The 20000-nt window shown below is 48.1% G+C and overlaps 2 protein-coding genes across 2 annotated transcripts; both read right to left on the reverse strand.

The window, feature by feature from the left end:
- Window positions 1–562: 562 nt before the first annotated feature.
- prmt3 (protein arginine methyltransferase 3) lies at window positions 563–4935 on the reverse strand (the record flags this gene model as incomplete). The annotated part of the gene is made up of 7 exons (XM_083690810.1): window positions 4809–4935; window positions 4610–4692; window positions 4447–4496; window positions 3463–3568; window positions 3032–3218; window positions 1189–1351; window positions 563–607 (listed from the first exon to the last, which is right to left on the reverse strand). The coding sequence occupies exons 1-7, from the start codon at window positions 4910–4912 to the stop codon at window positions 563–565; spliced, it is 738 nt and encodes a 245-aa protein (XP_083546936.1). The 5' UTR covers window positions 4913–4935.
- A 4911-nt stretch (window positions 4936–9846) lies between these two features.
- htatip2 (HIV-1 Tat interactive protein 2) lies at window positions 9847–15176 on the reverse strand. The gene is made up of 6 exons (XM_083691456.1): window positions 15050–15176; window positions 14432–14621; window positions 14097–14204; window positions 13300–13437; window positions 12887–12948; window positions 9847–12443 (listed from the first exon to the last, which is right to left on the reverse strand). Exons 1-6 carry the CDS (start codon window positions 15163–15165, stop codon window positions 12227–12229), a joined length of 831 nt encoding a protein of 276 aa, XP_083547582.1. The 5' UTR covers window positions 15166–15176; the 3' UTR covers window positions 9847–12226.
- Between the last annotated feature and the right edge of the window lie 4824 nt (window positions 15177–20000).

Here is a 20000-nt window from a genome sequence, read left to right on the forward strand (position 1 = left end):
ACAGAGAGAGAGAGAGAGAGAGAGAGAGAGATAGAGAGAGAGAGAGAGGGAGAGAGAGAGATAGAGAGAGAGAGAGAGAGGGAGAGAGAGAGAGAGAGACCTCACATTGCTAACTCTGGTCTCACCCAGACGGTGGTGAAGGGTTAGGGTCTCTAGGGTTAGGGTTAGGGTTAGGGTTAGGGTTAGGGTCTCTAGGGTTAGGGTTAGGGTTAGGGTTAGGGTTAGGGTCTCTAGGGTTAGGGTCAGACAGACCAGGTGGAGGATTATTAACATTATTCAGAAGCAGCTTTAATAAACGGTGGATGGAATGTTCTCGATGTGTTCTCAATTAATCAATGGAATGAATTAATGATTTAACTTAACTTTAACTGGCAATGGGGCGCACACACACACGCACGCACGCACGCACGCACGCACGCACGCACGCACACACACACACACACACGCACACACAAAGTGCGTCAACAGTGGTCCACTTTATGGAAGCCCATAAAAGAGCTGATGATGTTCTGCCGCAAAACCACCGTGTGTGTGTGTGTGTGTGTGTGTGACGGAGTTTCGACTATGACGCGTACGTGAGTGTGACGTAAAGGCCCCCTGTGTTCTTCTGCACCAATCAGAGCAGAGGGTCGTGTCTTAGCACTGCGGTAAGTAGAACACGCACGCACGCACGCACACACGCACGCACACACACAGTCTCCAGGGCGTAAGCAGTGTGACAGCTCCTGTACTGCTGAGTCGTCACGTTGGCAGCAGGTCATGTGACCAACATCAGCCTATCACGCCCCTCTGTCTACTACACCTGCTCTCCTATCCTCCTCTCCTCTCCTCCTCCTCCTCCTCCTGTCCTCCTCTCCTCTCCTCTCCTCTCCTCCTCCTCCTGTCCTCCTCTCCTCCCCTCCTCTCCTCTCCTCCTCCTATCCTCCTCTCCTCTCCTCTCCTCTCCTCCTCCTCCTCCTCCTGTCCTCCTCTCCTCTCCTCCCCTCCTCTCCTCTCCTCCTCTGCAGAGGCTACTAGGGAGCTAGGGGAGAGGTGCAGCCTCCCGCACTGTGACTGTCGTTAGGATGTGTGTGTGTGTGTGTGTGTGTAGGACACTGAAGGTGTGGGTAGTTGAGTGAGGAGAGTTGTAGTGTGTGTGCCCGTGTGTGTGTGTGTGTGTGCCCGTGTGTTTGTGTGTGTGTAGCCTACCTTAAGCATCTCCTCGTGGATGCCGTAGTGGCCGTAGGAGCTGAAGTAGGCCTCGTCCTCGTCCTCCCGAAGCTCAGCCACCGCCCCCAGCGCCCCCGGACCCCCGGACCCCCCCGGCCCCCGGCCTGTGTCCGCGTTCAGCACCAGCCCCTGGGCCAGCAGCCTGGATCAAACACCACAGCATCACAACAACATCGGTTGGACGAAAGAAAGACCCTTTAACCCACCAACTGCCAACGCATTCCAGAACCCTCACCACCCAGAGGGCCCGGTGTTCTATGTGGAATCTACCTAGCAACAATACTCTGATTGGCTACAAAATTAAGCATGCATTTTCGTTTATGCATTTTCGGTGAATAAAGTCACCCTTGGCGCTCTAGAATGTTGACCGTTCGGGCGACTTTATTCACCCTCGGCACTGAGTGAGTTAAGCAGGTCTGAGGTCAGTTGTAAGGCCCTCTCTCTGATGGTGAAGCTGATTCTGAGGCAGAGGAAGGCTGGTCCTAGTTCAGTGCTTCTTGGTAACTTTCTATCTGGAGCGTGACTCCCAGCAGCTCACTGCAGCACAGAGGGAAACGGAGAGAAAACATCCATCTCCAGCCCCCCCCCCCCCCCCCCCTCTTTCTCTTTCACTCTCTTTCTCTGTCTTTTTCCTTTACTGCCCCCCGGCCCCCCCCCCCTCTTCTCTTCTATGCTGCAGTGGAATTTTCCCTTCCTCCCTCCCTCCCTCCCCCGCTCCTCCTAACTTCTGCCACTGAGGGACAGAGGCCTCGGCCATGGTGGGTTCACTGAGGCCCCCTGCTGGTGGCAGAGGGGAGGTGCACGGCTGAAAAACACATCCACACTTCTCAGCAACTTTTAAAAATGTTATAGTCATAGCTAAACTACTACTACTACTACTACTAATAATAATAATAATAATAAAAACGTATATAGCTCTCTTCTAAGACCCAACGACGCTTTACAAAAACAAGTGAACAGCACAGAGAAAACAGGCTAGAGAGATCAGGTACCACAGAGAAAACAGTCTGGTAGGAAGCCCATCTACTGGAGGTAGTAGTAGTAATAGTAGTAGTAGTAGTAGTAGTAGTAGTAGTAGTAGTAGTAGTAGTATAGTAGTAGTAGTAGTAGTAGTAGTAGTACAGTAGTAGCAGTAGTAGTAGTAGTAGTAGTAGTAGTATAGTAATCGTCTAGTCTGGTAGAGTTAGTAGTAGTAGTAGTAGTTGTACTATGATAGTAGTCTGGTAGAGTTAGTAGTAGTTGTACTATGATAGTAGTCTGGTAGAGTTAGTAGCAGTAGTAGTAGTAGTACTATGATAGTCTAGTCTGGTAGAGTTAGTAGTAGTTGTACTATGATAGTCTAGTCTGGTAGAGTTAGTAGTAGTAGTAGTAGTTGTACTATGATAGTCTAGTCTGGTAGAGTTAGTTGTAGTAGTAGTTGTACTATGATAGTAGTCTGGTAGAGTTAGTAGTAGTTGTACTATGATAGTCTAGTCTGGTAGAGTTAGTAGTAGTTGTACTATGATAGTCTAGTCTGGTAGAGTTAGTAGTAGTAGTAGTACTATGATAGTCTAGTCTGGTAGAGTTAGTCGTAGTAGTACTATGATAGTAGTCTGGTAGAGTTAGTAGTAGTAGTAGTATGATAGTAGTCTGGTAGAGTTAGTAGTAGTAGTAGTAGTAGTATGATAGTAGTCTGGTAGAGTTAGTAGTAGTAGTAGTAGTAGTATGATAGTAGTCTGGTAGAGTTAGTAGTAGTAGTAGTATGATAGTAGTCTGGTAGAGTTAGTAGTAGTAGTAGTAGTAGTATGATAGATCACTGTCTGTAGTCTGGGACTTCACCTACCTGAGTTTGTGGAGGTCGTCCATGGCCCGGGCCAGGGCCTCCTCTGTGACACGGGCTTTCTCCTCCGCAGCCAGGACCCTCTGGAGGAGACCACCGGGAGAGGGGGGACCACCACACTGACCCTCTGACGAGGACCCCCCTGCCTCCAACACCCCCATCCACTCACTACCACACAACTCCTCCAGGTCTGGGGGGGGGGGCGCGGGGGGGGGAGAGGGAGGGAGAGGGAGAGAGAGGGAGAAGGAAGGACAGGAGGGAGAGAAGGAGGAGGGGGAAGCACAGAGGGAGTGAGAGAAAGAGAAATACGAAAACAAAACAAAACTTAAAACAACATTTCAAACCATAACATCGTCATTGTCACAACTGTATGAATACAAGCCCACTCTCTCCCTGGTGAACCAGTGAATATTGACCCCCTACAGCCTCCGTACCGATCTGCAGCAGGGGGTCGTCCTGTAGGACCGGCCTCATGAAGTCATCACTCCCCCAGGGAAGAGCGCCCTCAGGCAGCCCCGACACATCCAGCCCACTGCACCTCTGAAAGCACGCACACACACACACACACACACACACACACACACACACACACACACACACAGACAGAGAGACACACACACACACACACACACACACACACACACACACACACACACACACACACACACACACACACACACACACACACACACACACACACACACACACACACACACACACACACACACACACACACACTGTTCATCCTGTGGAAGACTGGGTGAGGGTGCCTGTAGAACTACAGTAAATAACTGTGGTCAATGCTAAGTGGGATGCTTGGGACAACCCAACTGTAATCTCACCCCATTGAAGATGAGATTTAAATCAGATTAGGGTTAGGGTTTAGATTAGGGTTACGGTTAGGGTTACGGTTAGGTAACTGGGCTAAGGTTAGGGTTAGATTAGGGTTAGGGTTAAGGTTAGGGTTAGATTAAGGTAACTGGTTTAAGGTTCGGGACGTCCCAAGGATCCCATTTAGCATCCACTGTATAACTGTGGTTTGGTCAGATGGTTTGAAGGCATGACTAGATAGAACATATCATGACTATGTAGAACATATCATGACTAGACAGAACATATCATGACTAGGTAGAACATATCATGACTAGATAGAACATATCATGACTAGATAGAACATATCATGACTAGGTAGAACATATCATGACTAGACAGAACATATCATGACTAGATAGAACATATCATGACTAGATAGAACATATCATGACTAGGTAGAACATATCATGACTAGACAGAACATATCATGACTAGACAGAACATATCATGACTAGATAGAACATATCATGACTAGGTAGAACATATCATGACTAAATAGAACATATTCTGTGTTGAGTGACAGAGTGTCTGGGATAATAACTTACTGTGGAGCGTATGTAGTTAATCATCTTGATGAAGCCATAGTCGTCTAATTCTACCAAGAAAACATTCAACAGCCAAGTCAGAAACAGGCCACAGACAACAGACATGAGCCTTTACTTCACTACAGGTAATAAGCCATTAAGATCCTGTTACTGTAATACTTACTGAGTTTCTTCACCACGTCTACAAGGTCAACATGATGCTCAGCTGAGCAGTGTTGCAACGTCTCTGACACAGAACTCAACAACCTGAGAATAACGATCAATAAGAAGCCTGTTTCAGCAGCCATCCATCAAAGTGGCGTCCTATCAGACGGAGAGCCACAACCATAAATCTTCCCCAATGTTCCTGGGCTGCAGCTCACCTGTCACAGAAGAGGCAGGACACCTGGGGGCCGGCGCCAGCCTCCTCCTCCTCCTCCGCCCACTGCCACTGGTCCTCGTCCTCACTGTCAGACAGGTCTGGCATCTCATCGCCAGCGGCTCCATCGTGATCTGTCCAAAACATTGCAACTGGACCTGAAGTTTACAATAATAAACTTCATTCATACAGCACTTTTTTAAAACTGTGTTACAACAGCGCTTCACAAATGTGCAGATAAAACAGATTAAATGCAAGTAAGAACTAAAATATAAGTCAAAAACAGTAAAACACAACACATTAAAAACAATAAGGGCAGCATCGATTAAAGGCTAGTCTATAAAAACGAGTTTTAAGAGGACATTTCGAGGAGAATAGCGGTCTTGACAGCCTGGCGGCGGTACCGTGTCCTATCCTTCAGCCCGTCTGTCTGGGATCATATTCATGTTGACATTTGGATGTTGTTTGGATTCACATCATTCTAGTCCCAGATGGTGCCAACTGGCATTGTCAGCTGCGTGCAGCTAGATTCTCGTTTATATGGATCAATTGGCTGTGTGTCTTTTGAGAAAAATAGTGTTACCAGCCAAGAAAAGGATCTGCAGCTCCTAAGACAGGAGTGATGCTTGGCAGTGTGACAGTTGTATCAACTACCTGTTAAGTTAGCATAGCTAGCATACCGGTGTGGAAGAGAGGCTGCTATCCACACACACACACACACACAAACTGGCCAAGAACCAAGTCACGTTAACACACAATATACATAAGTATAACTTTTCCGCACTGTACATCATATTTTCTCTGTTTACCGGTAGCTACATTGCGCTAAGCCTGATTGTTTACAGGGCTCATGTGTACCTGTGTATTCGGCCATGCTGTCTCCTTGGTTTCACAGTGAACACGCTGCTTCCGGGTGAGGCTGGCTCAAGCATGCACTTACACACACTCGCCACTGGATGTCGCCACCTCCCAACAGGCCTAGAACCGTCAGTTAAAGGTAAAGTCAAAGGTACTGTCCTGCTCTGTGCTGAAATAGCAGATTGATGAGTAAACGCGCTACACTTTAGATTACTTTTGACAGCTATTACGCATTTAACTTTATTACTTTCGAGTTAATTAGTCCAGAAATAGTGACTTGCTTGATGTGCATGCTGACAACAGTCAGGAAACTACAATCATTCTATTAATCAAAATACATATGAGAATTGAACAGTGATGTGATACCAAACAAATGCCACGCATTTCATTGTAGGCCTATAACAAAACAGTAAGCTTAGGCAGGTCCCACTCCCATCCATGTCACTCAACCTACAGGTTCATTGCACCCATGAACAAAGTGTGTTGAATCATTGTTTCCCCTACCTTTGAATAGAGCCACCCTGCCTGGGTCTGTTTAGCCCTGCCTAAAACATTTGTCTTACATAGAATAAGTAGAAACATTTTGGCAATGGCAGCCCTGTATGCCGATTTATGGGCCTCTGTATCCCACCGAGGAACAAATCTGAGGGAAACAGTGCCGCATATTGACACTCCACCATTTTCATAAATGCAAATAAGACTAAACCAAAAAGACTGACAAAGACACAGACAAGGACAAATGTTTTCAACCATTTATTCAAAAGGCAGACCGTTGCAGGGCAAGGACACGGAGGTTCATCTCATGTTAACCTGAAAACAAACATGACTATAATTAACAATTAAATAATTAAATCAATTTCTTACTGTATTCAATTCCAGCTTTATTTGACTACTTGTAATCTAATCTGTCAATGATCACCACGGTTACTTGCATCACACTGGCCTGACGGGATCCTTTTCCACTGCCCTTCACCTGTAATAATTTAATTACATTAAAACGATTAACAGCAAGTACACAGGGGTTATTGTGTGGCATCTTCATAGAAACAGTAAACCCTTGTTGTACCTCTTTCCAGTTTCACTACTGGCTTCAGCTTTAGGCAGGCCAGGCTCCACAGGGCTGAAAGTTATCACAACATACAAGTCATCTTCACCATTTCCTCCAGAGGTCGCGTCCAGTTCAGGCCCAGCCGGAGTAACTGGGGACAGGTCCGACAGCCCTGGGAGAGGAGGAGCACTGCCTTGACTTCCAGAGTGGCCTCCATCAGGGTTCACTGGTGCCCGGGGTTCAGGCACCACGGCTGGGGCAACGTCTGTCTGTGGAGGGGCTGGACTGGCCGGGGCAGCCATGCTCGGACTGGAAGTGACACCTTTGGGTGGGGGTGTGGTCATCATGGGACCAGATACTCCAGAGGCGGGGCTGAACCCCCTGGGAGGCGGTCTCACCTCACCTTCCCCAGCTTCTGATTGGTCAGGTGAACCAGTCGGCCTGGTGGGGCCAATCAGTTGGAAAGGTTTGAACTTGCCCTGGACCAGGCGTCTTGGGGTAGCAGTGGGTTCAGGGCGCCAGTGGCCAGGTTTGATGCCTCTGGGACCGGAGTTTTCCTTATTATCCTCCCACTCAAACAGGTCCAGGACACTCCCACCAGAGGGGGCGCCACCTTTGCCTAGACCTGGTCTCCTTGAGCCAGGCCCATAGCTGCCTTGATAATGCTCCTCAGCCCGGGAGCTTGGCTTATAGTTACCGGAGGACAATCTCCGCTGAGAAGAACCAAAAGACCTACCAAAATGGCCACCGGTGGGTGCATTTCCTCCTTGGGGGGTCATTTTGTCTGACCAAGGCCTACTTGGCAACTTCCCCTCAGAGGGGACTTTGTTTGCAGTTGCATCCTGGAATCCATAGCGGCCCGGGAAACTGCCACGGGAAGGAGAGCTGGGAGGAGTGGCATTAGCAACACCTGGCTTCAGACGACGAGCCTGGGCATACCCTCTGGTCTCATAGCCCTGGTCCGTGCTTTGGGAAGGGCGGTATGTACTAGAGTATCTCAGCTGCTGGCCAGGCCTCCTGGCTTCTCCCCCAAGGAGGCCAGTCTTCCCAGGGGCGGGTTTGAAGGTATGTAGAGGTGGTCGCACTGCTGGGTCACCAAGCCCATATGGTTTCCCACCATGCTGAATAAACTGTGAAGGATTCATTAAAGGTCTGGATTTAAAGCCTGGCTCCAGTCTGGGGCTGCTGGGAACATTTAAACTCAGAGAGAGGGGTTCATCTGGCCCAGAGCCAAATCTGGACTTGTGTGCTGGTCTGCTGGGGACTTCATGAGCTTTGGGAGAGCCAGACTTTGGACTGGACATGATAACTCTGCTGGTTGGACTCCATACTCCAGTGTGGGAAGGTGTCTTTCTGCTGCCAGGCCCAGTCTTCTCTTGGGCAGGAAGGTGACCCGCACTCGACTGAGTTCTGCCTAACTGGGCCGGTCCAGAGAAGGTGGCAGGTCTGACCACACCTGAGGGGGACTTGGTGACCCCAGATTCTCCCCAAGTGTAGCCGACACCCTGGTTTGCCCTCTTGCCACCTGGAAAGGTCTGGATGAGTTTTTTGGTAGGGTTGTTCTGGACGGTCTTGCTGGGTCCATTTCTAGTAGGGGCAGAGCTAAAGCCAGCTGAGTCAAAATGGCCATCTTCATTGGCAGTTTGTCTGCTAGGAGCAAAGCTGCTTTGGGTGGCAAATTTGAATGATCTGGGGTTGTAAATGTGGACTCCGGCAGACTGTGGGTTGCTAGGGTCACTTCCTGTCTGAATAGGGTGGGCGTTGCCACGGTTCCCAGTGCTCTGAACATATTTCACGTCTCTGCCTGTATGACCTCTGGACTTAGACAACTCTGCCTCCCCGGTACGATAGCTCCCAGTGTCAATGCGGGCTCCCATTGGCGCCCGTCCTACCGGAACCTTCCAGAAGCCGTAACCTGCAAAAGGAACACATCAGGTTTGACAGTTGATAAAAAAAATAAAAATAAAATAATAGGCAATATTCAAAGCCTAGTACATCTGGGAGGCAAGTCTTACCTCCTTGGGAATCAACACAATTTACACCAGCAACTAGTGCTGAACAAAGCAAACATGCCCTGCAGAGGAAAACACATAATTTAGTTCAATGTGTATTTCAGTTTTATCTGAATAGTTCGACAGCGCCACACATTGCTATTGACTAAATTACTATAACAGAAACATTTCTCAGTTTACCTGAACAAGTTTTCCAGGGTCATGCTTCAGCAGTAAATGAGGGCCGTCAACAACACAAACGACCACTGACACAAGGCTGTTAAACTCCTATTAGTGACCTCCCCACATCTAATCACCTGGTCAGGATTGGACCAACTCAGCTGCAAAACATCTGAACTAATTAGGAAACTGCAGGAGCATGTACATTGTTTTTCAGCTTCAATCTGCACTTTCACATCAAGCGTCATGACGACCTGTCAAGGTAAATCACATTTTCAATAAAGTTTGCCATGGTGTTACCATGGTTACCATAATCTGTACTGAACATTTTGAAATCCAGTATTTCAAAATGTTCAGAATAATCCAGATTTCTTTTTTGCCATCCAGGTTCAGATCGAGCTGGCTGATTTCCCCAATACTATTCAAAATCTGCCAGATAGATCTGGATAGCAAAACATTATCTGGATGATTCTGATCTAGATTAAACATTTTGAAATACTGGGCCCTTGGTTGAAGAATCTTGGACTAGTAAAACTAGGCATCAATATGAATACAGTACCAGTCAAAAGTTTGGACACACCTTCTAATTCAATGGGGTTTTTTTTATTTAATTTTTTTATTATTTTCTACATTGTAGATTAATATTGAAAACATCAAAACTATGAAGGAACACATATGGAATTATGTAGTAAACTAAAAAGTGTCAAACAAACCAGAATATGTTTTCGATTTTAGATTCTTCAAAGTAGCCACCTTTTGCTTTGATGACAGCTTTGCACACTCTTGGCAAGTTTGTGTCCAAACCTTTTGACTGGTACTGTACATACCTCCTACTGTAGATGTATTACTGGTACTGGTACTGTACATGTTCTCAATATGAATACATGTTCTCCTAATGAGTGTGAACTGACAGCATGGCTCTCTTGAGCAGAGAGGAAAATGGAAGAAAAAAACACACCACAACGTCATTGATCCCTTAAATTTATAAATACCATCACAAACATTGAAAGCAACATGTCCCTGACTCAATGAGATGCACATCATCGCCCAGAGAGCACAGTGATACAAGACAACACAATTACAAAACAACAACTGAAATATAATCTCCCTCCCATGTCAAAAGTAAACAAGCAATAATTCAAAGGCACCATTTAACATAGTGGTTAATGATGTGGGCTTAGAAAGGAAATAGCACGGGGAGGCTGGCGGAGGTAGAAATCAGGGGCCTGTCCTCCGATTTGTACCTCCACTAGCCTCCACTGATGGACATTATTAGGCTGTCCACCATTGTCACCCTTTTGAGGGGGCAACAGACCAAACATCACCAGGCAAATGCATCTCCCTCTTCAAGGTCTAGTTTAGCCGTGTGTGTACCTGCTGAAGTCAACTCTTTTGTTAATGTTTGGTTATGATGCAGTATTGTAGTATTGATGTAGTATTGATGTAGTATTGATGCAGTATTGTAGTATTGATGTAGTATTGTAGTATTGATGTAGTATTGTAGTATTGATGCAGTATTGTAGTATTGATGCAGTATTGTAGTATTGATGTAGTATTGTAGTATTGATGTAGTATTGTAGTATTGATGTAGTATTGTTGCAGCCACAGCCTGGAGAGACTCAATAAAGCAGTTTGATGTAACAAATCAAACCAGCAAAGTGTTCATCATGTTGCCATCATTTCATAATCATCTCATATTTACAGCACCTTTAAAAAGCGTAATGGCACTTGGCGTGATAAGGACTTTATCCCCTTTGGACTTCTTCCCACAAAGGAACACACACACACACACACACACACACACACACACACACACACACACACACACACACACCAGCACTGGATCATGCAGTCAATGTCCATGGTTTTCAACTTGAAACCCCTGACAGAGGGGCTAATTTTACAGCTATTGTAGACCCTTATTTACACTACAGAGCCGAGCCGAGCTGTACCGTGGTGGGCTGGGCTGGGCTGGGCTGGGCTGAGCTGTACCGGGCTGGGCTGGGCTGGGCTGAGCTGTACCGTGGTGTGTAAAGCCCAGTAGGGTTGGGCTGGGGTCGGCCCTATGGTGTGTAAAGCCCAGTAGGGTTGGGTTGGGGTCGGCCCTGTGGTGTGTAAAGCCCAGTAGGGTTGGGTTGGGGTCGGCCCTGTGGTGTGTAAAGCCCAGTAGGGTTGGGTTGGGGTCGGCCCTGTGGTGTGTAAAGCCCAGTAGGGTTGGGTTGGGGTCGGCCCTGTGGTGTGTAAAGCCCAGTAGGGTTGGGTTGGGGTCGGCCCTGTGGTGTGTAAAGCCCAGTAGGGTTGGGTTGGGGTCGGCCCTGTGGTGTGTAAAGCCCAGTAGGGTTGGGCTGGGGTCGGCCCTGTGGTGTGTAAAGCCCAGTAGGGTTGGGTTGGGGTCGGCCCTGTGGTGTGTAAAGCCCAGTAGGGTTGGGTTGGGGTCGGCCCTGTGGTGTGTAAAGCCCAGTAGGGTTGGGCTGGGGTCGGCCCTGTGGTGTGTAAAGCCCAGTAGGGTTGGGCTGGGGTCGGCCCTGTGGTGTGTAAAGCCCAGTAGGGTTGGGTTGGGGTCGGCCCTGTGGTGTGTAAAGCCCAGTAGGGTTGGGTTGGGGTCGGCCCTGTGGTGTGTAGAGCCCAGTAGGGTTGGGTTGGGGTCGGCCCTGTGGTGTGTAAAGCCCAGTAGGGTTGGGTTGGGGTCAGCCCTGTGGTGTGTAAAGCCCAGTAGGGTTGGGTTGGGGTCGGCCCTGTCTTGATAAAGTGTCTGTTCGTGGATCCAGAGTGGTTTACAAGAAGAGTGGCGCCAATTCATATTTACCTGATATCGATTTTTATTTGTTATTTTATTGAACTAATAAACGGTTGCCTGGCTACATGCTCTGGTAACATGCTCTGGTTGGTATAATGTCATGGTAACTATTTGGCGTCGGCCAATAGAAAACGGACCCCTTCACTGGGGCCACTCTCCCTTCTAGAACACTCTGGGGGGGTCTGCTGTGTCTTGCTCTGTGGTCCCTATATTCACTCCTCCCTCGTCTCCAGGAAGCTGGAGGTTTTAGTAAAGGCAAAAGTTACACAGCATGAAACACACTTCCCCCTCTGTTTGAGGGGAGGCTGGCGGAGGCGGGAATCGGAGGACAGGCTCATTGTGATGCATGGAATGGAATACGAGTGTGTTTGATACGAGTCTTCATTCCGTGCGTTACAATGAGCCCGTCCTCCGATTTTTCTACCTCCGCCAGCCTCCCCTGGTTTTTACAGCGCTGCTGTGCTTGGAAAATGCATCAGTGATCTAACGTGATTGAAGCCGGTTGAGAGGAGGAATGTGGAGGACAGGGAGGAGAGGAATGTCTCATGTCACTTCCCCTGCTCCTGCCCCAGCTCGTAGATGGCCTTGTTCTCCAGGAGCTCGGACCTCTGCTCAGGTTGCAGCAGTGTGTTGGCCACCATGGCCCTGACCACGACCTGCAGGGGGATGGACATGGCCGTGGGGAACAGGGAGGACAGGGGGCTCAGGAACTTCCTGGCCAGCCACTCAGCAGGACGGCTCTCCTGTCGGTCCACAATCAGCACCCTGGCAGGGAGACAAACACGACAAGGACACGGTCTGGGAGCCGCTTGGAGGTACGGGACCAGAGGAGGCTGGTGGAGGTAGAAACCGGACGACGGGCTCATTGTAATGCATGTGTGAGTGTTTGATACCATTCCTCAGTCCTCCGATTTCTACCTTCACCTGGTATGACAATACACACAGTGAAAATACCGTACATTGAAATTCTTTTGTTGAGCTTCACAAACACGAACCATGACACATCAAACCAAGCCGAGCGGCTACGTAGCAGGACACAAGGAGAGGACGTGAGCAGTGCACCATGGGAGTGGACGTTAGCCCCCTTATCTCCAGGGTGTGAGGTATCTGCCCTTGGCCAGCCTATTTGTTTAGCACCAACAGATAAGGTGACCAACAGATTGTCTACGCAAATGTGACTAAAAAAAATCTGAATAAAGCAAACTCACGCGGGTCGGTAGATGGAGTACCTCTGGAAGCCCAGCTCCTCGATCTCCGCCTCCACCTGGCCCTGCGGGAGGAGTCGTTAGCGGCAGCATAAACCCCATTAACAACATGCAGCAGCTGATAGCATCGCTGTATGAGAGACTGGAAGGTGTCTTTGTGGATGTGGATGTGTTGTTATGGTTTTAAACCCTTTTGCTCTTTAGGGAGCGTGGGTCATTCATAGGTGGACATGGAGCTCTGGAGGCTGGCGGAGGTAGAAATCGGAGGCTCATTGTAATGCATGGAGAACGCACGCACACGCACGCAGGCACGCACGCACACACTTCCTCATTCCATTCATTACAATGAGCCCGTCCTCCGATTCCTACCTGCACCAGCCTCCCCAGGTGTGGATGACCTCATGTTTGCTGCCTACCTTGACTTTGAGGTAGAGGAAGCCGCTGTTCTTGTCGGCCCCCTTGGACGACTCCAGGTTGAAGTGGGAGCAGCCCCCCGCCTTGGCCAGCTCAGCTGACTTCAACACATAGTCATGGTCCACACGAATGAAGCCCTCCTGAGATGAGACGGGGGGTGGGGGAGAAGTTGTGCATGGTGGTATAATCTTATAAACTTCGACCATTTTAATGATTACATATGAGATTTCATAGATGTTTACGAGGATATGTTGAATGCAGGGGAGGCTGGTGGAGGTAGAAATCAGAGGACGAGCTCATTGTAATGCATGGAACATTATAAGGAATGGTATCAAACACACCTGTTTGATACCATTCCTCATTCTGTTCCATGCATTCCAATGAGCCGTCCTCCAATTTCTACCTCCACCAGCCTCCACTGGTATGATTGCACATGCATGGGGAGTAAGAATGTCAGACATCTGTTAGATTTCATGGAGCTGGAGAGCATCCCCCTCCATGCGGTCCTATGGACAGATAGAGTCAGAGACTTTGCCATGTATATCGAAATAAAAACAACTACGGCAAGACACAGTTTGAAATAAAACCCTTCTTTCACTGACTGACGGTTTGTCGGGCAGTGATCCCCTTTGACGGGCACTAAGCTCCACCTCTGACCCACAGGACTGCACAGAGGAGGACGCCATCCAGCTAGACTTCATCCAGTTTTGGAGACAGCTCCTGAGCCCCACTACCCATAAATAGGCCTACCAATCGGACAGCTAAGCAGATACCATCACCAGCTAAGTGTTCAACTCACAGCCCCAGATTTGGCCTTGGTCGTCCCCAGACAGCAGTACCCAACATGGTGCCCCTGGAAGGCTGCAGCGTAGTCATCCAGCTTCTCAAAGTCCACCACTTCCTGCACCTGAAAGGAGACACAACAGGTCAGGTTCACCTCTGTCCCTCCTCCTCGAACCTCTGGGAATTACTTGTTGTTGTTTGTTTTGTTTTCTTGTTTGTATCCTATGGATTTGTATCATTTGTATGCAGGGTTCCCTCGAAAAAGAGACTGGTCTCAATGTGACTCAGTTAGGTTAACTAAAATTTTGGATAAGAAATGGATAAGACGTTATGAGATCGCCGACCACCCACCAGGTTTTCGTAAGCTTTGTCCTCGAAGGTGAGTTGTCGCCTGCCGATGAGGGTGATTTTCGAGAAGAGGTTCCTCTCCACAATCTCTGCCAGTAACCGCTTCCCCGTCTCGCCAGAGGCACCGAGGATAAAACAGCTCTTATTCTCCTGTCTGAAGTTGTCCTCGAGAGTCTTCATGTCTTGTGCCATCCTGTGGGACAGAAAAACGATGTTCTTCAGCGCTGCTGACAGCGCTGCTGGTTTGATGACTTTACACAGAGGAATCATGACACAGCAGTGCGGAAGGCGAGGCTAGGTAGCACATGGGTCACGCCCTGTATCCAGGTAGGCTATACCTCACCGTTGCCAGCTAGCTGCTATGCTATCCAATGTTAACTTTAGCTAAGACCCTCTCAGTCAAACAGGACATTTGCTGTTGGGAGGAAGCCAGCAGAAACGTGTCTGGTTGCTTGCCAAACGATCGTGGCTTGAAATCAACTTTTATTTTCTAGTTTCGTCGCTAGCTAGCTGCTAGCCGCTAGCAACACAAAGCAGACGCGTGGAGTGGCCGCTCGTCTGCCGCGCCGCACCGCACCGCACCGCACCGCACCGCAGCGCGCCGCGGACATCAGCTGTTACCTGGCGTATGTTGTCGGTCCGGAGGTCTCCAGGTGATGAAATACGGCTGCAATTAACGCGATCACAACGGTGAAGCAGCCGACAGCTTTGCCAAAGCTGCTCTCCAGTAGTTTCATAACAAACCAGAAATGATGATGATGATGATGATGAACAGAGACGTGCCCACCGCAGGAACACCCACTTCCTGTTTACTGGCTGTCGTTGGTGATGGACATGCGCACAAGAACTCGATCTAAAGCTTCTGTCAACCATATAAATGTTGTCACCAACTGACAACAGGTGGGATATTTCAGGTAGCTAGCTACTGAATATTGAATCTGAATCTGTACATATGAAATAGAAAAACGGATGAAAATAGAAATACCACGGATTTATATAGTTGCACGTCACATGCTTAGTATGAAGCCTTGAAAGTTAAGCCTGTAGTCTCTAGCTCTGGGGGTTGTGGAAAAATAGACTATAATCATCATCATCATCATCATCATCATCATCATCATCATTTACTCCCCCCCCATGTTATTTGAGGATAGTAGTCAGCAGAGGGCAGCAGAGTCACTGACATTGATGTCACATGCCCAGGTTCCTAAAAATGCTTCACCCAACAGAAAACTTGGCAACAACTTCCACCCTGTCACAAGGCCCAGAGACAACAAACATCTTAGGATACAAAATGAAAACCTGCCAGGCCAGGAAAGGACTGCTTATCTCCATGCATCCATTCACCTGTTCCCATTTAGAAATTAAATTAACAATGCCGGCTAAACTCACGGTCTGATTTCTCACTTCACCTGTTACCATCAGTTAAGATGTGAATATACAGCCAGAGGTCTGTTCCAACAACTGTTCTGACCCCCGGACCACAGGGAACATGTGTCGTTGATGACCTGAACACAAGCCTCTGTTGGCAGAGCTCATAACAGCCCACAGTCACTGTGATTTCATCCCACTAAAGGGCCACAGACACAGAGGAGATACACTTACACAGGGGAGGCTGGTGGAGGTAGAAATGGGAGGACGGGTTCATTGCAATGCAAGGAACAGAATGAGGGATGGTATTTGATTCCACACGTGTTTGAGACCATTCCTCATTCCGTTCCATGCATTACAATGTGCAGAACCTCCGATTTCTACCTCCACCAGCCTTCCCTGATACACTGTGCTTCTAGTGCCTTGGATGAATGGATTTGCAGTATCAGTTAGACTACTATTCCCATGATACCTTACCAAACTTTATTGTCTTTTCTGCCTTTATTTATGTATTATTTTCCGTGAAGCGCATTGTGTGCCTTGTGCTGTCAGTAAAGTTTGATTTGATTGGCTTTGATTGGATTATATGTCATATTGCGGTAAGTGCAAAGGAAACCTAGGATGTACCCAGGAGGATGTTTAGACATATCGAAATAAGTATGAATACAGAACACGTCCAGTCAGTGTGGCTACCCAGCATGCAGCAGGCTTGTCTGCGGTCCTGTGTGTCTAGTAAAGCCAATGACGACCTCTCAGGAAAACCTGTTCCCTTTTCCAGACCCGGGGGGGGGGGGGGGGGGGTCTTCACTAACACGAAACCGATGAACACAAAGAACAAGTCAACCACATGTTATGAATCCATCAACAGCCCATGACTCCGTCACCACCAACACAGAGGCATCGACCCGAGCCGCCCCCCCGAAACACGGCGCAATTAGATGATCTTTCACATACAGGCCAGCGAAAAGAGACAGAAGGAGAGACAGAGGGAGAGACAGAGGGAGTGAGAGAGAAGAGGCCTTTAACTGCCACTCTGCCGAAAATGAAATGTCGCCTCTTTGTTTTGTAGCCGCGGGTGCTAATTGGCGTTAGCGGCAGGGAGCCCGGCGGCGGCGGCAGCGGAGGCGGGGGGACAGGCGGCCGCTGGGCCTGTGTCCCACGCACCTGTTGAGTCATTGTGCCCCACATTGATCCAGACAGGAAGTGGAAGTCGGAAGAAGAGGCTTTACTCCACAGTGGCTGAGGCCTGGTTCAATGTCCTTTTCACAGAACCCTGGCTGGAGATGGAAATGGTAGTCAATGGTGGTAAGTGGGTTCGGACCATCGACTAGGCTCCTGACTGGAAGAGGATTTCTGGGTCCATTGGTCAGGTCCTGGGCCTTGTGGAGCTGTTAACATGAGTGTGTCACTTTCTGTCTTTCAACAGGCTCTGTATGATGTCATTATTTAGTTGTATCGTGTCAGGGGAGGCTGGTGGAGGTAGAAATCGGAGGACGGGCTTGTTGTAATGCATGGAATGGAATGAGGAATGGTATCAAACACACATGCTGTAATTATGATTCATGAACACACATCCCACATATCACAGCTCTATGGAGAGGCTACAAAACAAAACAATTTGTTGCTATCAATACTATTCCATATGTTCCCCATCCTGCCTCCATATCAAACACACACACACACACACATGCACACATACGCACACAGGCACACATACACACGCACACACACACACACACACACACACACACACACACACACACTGCTTAGAGCTTAAGAAGACCACGGCTCTTCTGACTCCAGAGTGTGATGCTAATGATGGCAATTAATGGTGCCTGACAGCACAATCTGCTGCCCATTGTCTCCCAATCAGCGGCCCTACGGTCCACACGGGCCACAGAGGGCCTGGAGGCTTAGTCTGGGGGGAGGGAGGCACGGGGGCCGTACTGGAGCTGAGAGAGGGGTGTGTGTGTGTGTGGTGGGGGGAATCGGACCCCGTGGGACAGGGTCTCGTCACAGCTGATCCTGGGGTGAGGATTAGCTCAATTAGGGAGACTGTCAGATCGAGATGTGGAGTTTGAAGGTCTAATGGTCCACTGCTCCCTCTGGTCGAGCTGTCAGTGCGTGTGTGTGTGTGTGCGTGTGCGTGTGTGTGTGTGTGCGTGTGCGTGTGTGTGTGTGTGTGATATGAGACGTGCATCATTAGACTGGACTGTTTCTATTGTTTGTTGGTGTCCCTTCTGATTCAGCGGGCGTTGACAAAAGCAGTGCTTGTCATTGGCTGTGACCTTCTGCTGGGATATCCATTCATTGTCATATATTTCAATGCTAATTAATCTCCATCTTAGTTTCATCATCTTTGGATTTCCTCCTGAATGAGTGGTGTGTTCTCTATGCATGGATGAATGGAAATCAAAGTAAAAAACTAAAAAGGATTGCCGTCTTGTCAACCGGCCAAAGAAAGACATGTTTGTCTGCACCCTCCGTGTTCTCTGTCTTCTGTCTACAGAGTATATGTACTGCATGTATATTTTGTGCTGGACCTTTGAAATACAGGACCAAAGTCTAAAGTTTGGACACAAACTTGCCAAGAGTGTGCAAAGCTGTCATCAAAGCAAAAGGTGGCTACTTTGAAGAATCTAAAATATAAAACATATTCTGGTTTGTTTAACACTTTTTTGTTCACTACATAATTCCATATGTGTTCCTTCATAGTTTTGATGTCTTCAATATGAATCTACAATGTAGAAAATAATAAAAAAATAAAGAAAAACCATTGAATTAGAAGGTGTGTCCAAACTTTTGACTGCTACTGTAGGTTAATAGTAAGAGAAAGTTACTTATTTAAACATATAATAACCAGTGATTATTATATCAATATGAGACTTATTAGATTCCAGACAGACTTAGAGGCTGAAAACTGGACTGTCTGGATGACCACTGGAAAGTTTAACCCAAGACCGTAAGTAATCAGTGTTCAACCCCTCAATAATGACCAGCCAATCACCATAAGTCTAGACAAACTCAAGAGGCTCCCAGCTGCAACACCTCTGATTGGCTGAAACAGGACAGTACAATAGAATTATTCCACGGAACAATAGAATGACTCTAGAACCTTCTGTCTCCTTTACATTCCGAAGCTCAGGCTTCAGATACAGGGTAGTCACAATGAGACTAAGCATGGTATCAACCCAGCTCAGAGGGGCTTTCCTGGCCAAGGAGCCGGGCCTAAGCAGCGCTGAGACCTGCTTCTCCTGTCCTGGGAAACAATAGTGTCATTAAACGAGCAAACAGATTATTGCAGCTTTCATCAGGGGGATCCAGGAAGGGTCTGGGGCTCCTACCAGCTCCCAGCAGGGAGAGATAAGGCTGGCCTGGGCCTGGGGAGGGATAAGGCTGGCCTGGGCCTGGGGAGGGATAAGGCTGGCCTGGGCCCTACAGCTTTGGCTGGGAGGGGGTGAGGAGAGGGTGAGGGTGAGGGGGGAGGGGGACAGCTACTGTACCAGTGGCACTATAGAGGGCTTTGGCTGGGAGGGGGTGAGGTGAGGGTGAGGGGGGGTGAGGGGGGGGGGACAGATACCACTGTCACTGCCCCATGGAGTTGTCTTGTCATTCAGGACCTGATAATGTCAAATCCCCTCCTATTCTGTGTATGACAAATGTTAATGAGGTGAATGGATGCATATTGGCCCCCTTGGAAGCGTCCTGCAGGAAGGTCTGTGGCTGTGCGTTGCCTAGCGTGGGGCCCTTGTTATACTTGATAAGGGAACACAGAAATCAGTTCATTTCACTGTCAATTTTCTCAGCTGCTGTCAGTTCAAACCGTCTGACGAAATCCACTAAATAGATCTTCCATGTGCTGCTCTCAATGTAGATTTAGATATAGATTTATCGATATATATTTATAGATTTAGATATTTAGATATAGGTCAAATCTTTCTGGGGAGATGGAGTGATGTTTCTTGGCTGCTTTTGTCGACTTCTAAACTCTCTCCTGCTCCCATACAACACCTCAGTACCTTTGAATAGTTTTGATTTACGGTAAAAGAAAAGTCAAGACAGACAGACAGACAGACAGACAGACAGACAGACAGCCTCTGTGTTGATTAGAAAGGCTGCTTTGCTCCAAACTCACTACAAAACAAGACATGACTAGACATGATTAAACTTTCCCAAGAGAAAAAGAGAGAGAGAGAGAGAGAGA

This window comes from Argentina silus, assembly GCF_951799395.1.
Source record: "Argentina silus genome assembly, chromosome: 19".
NCBI classification, from domain to species: Eukaryota; Metazoa; Chordata; class Actinopteri; order Argentiniformes; family Argentinidae; genus Argentina; species Argentina silus.

What these genes read in the sequence shown, in the direction of transcription:
- htatip2 (XM_083691456.1), bottom strand. Translation starts at nt 15,165, where the DNA reads ATGAAACTACTGGAGAGCAGCTTTGGCAAAGCTGTCGGCTGCTTCACC. An exon ending in ACAAAGCTTACGAAAACCTG is followed by an intron (nt 14,205 to 14,431) that starts GTGGGTGGTCGG and finishes GTCTCCTTTCAG; the next exon opens with GTGCAGGAAGTGGTGGACTT. An exon ending in CCAAGGCCAAATCTGGGGCT is followed by an intron (nt 13,438 to 14,096) that starts GTGAGTTGAACA and finishes GTCTCATCTCAG; the next exon opens with GAGGGCTTCATTCGTGTGGA.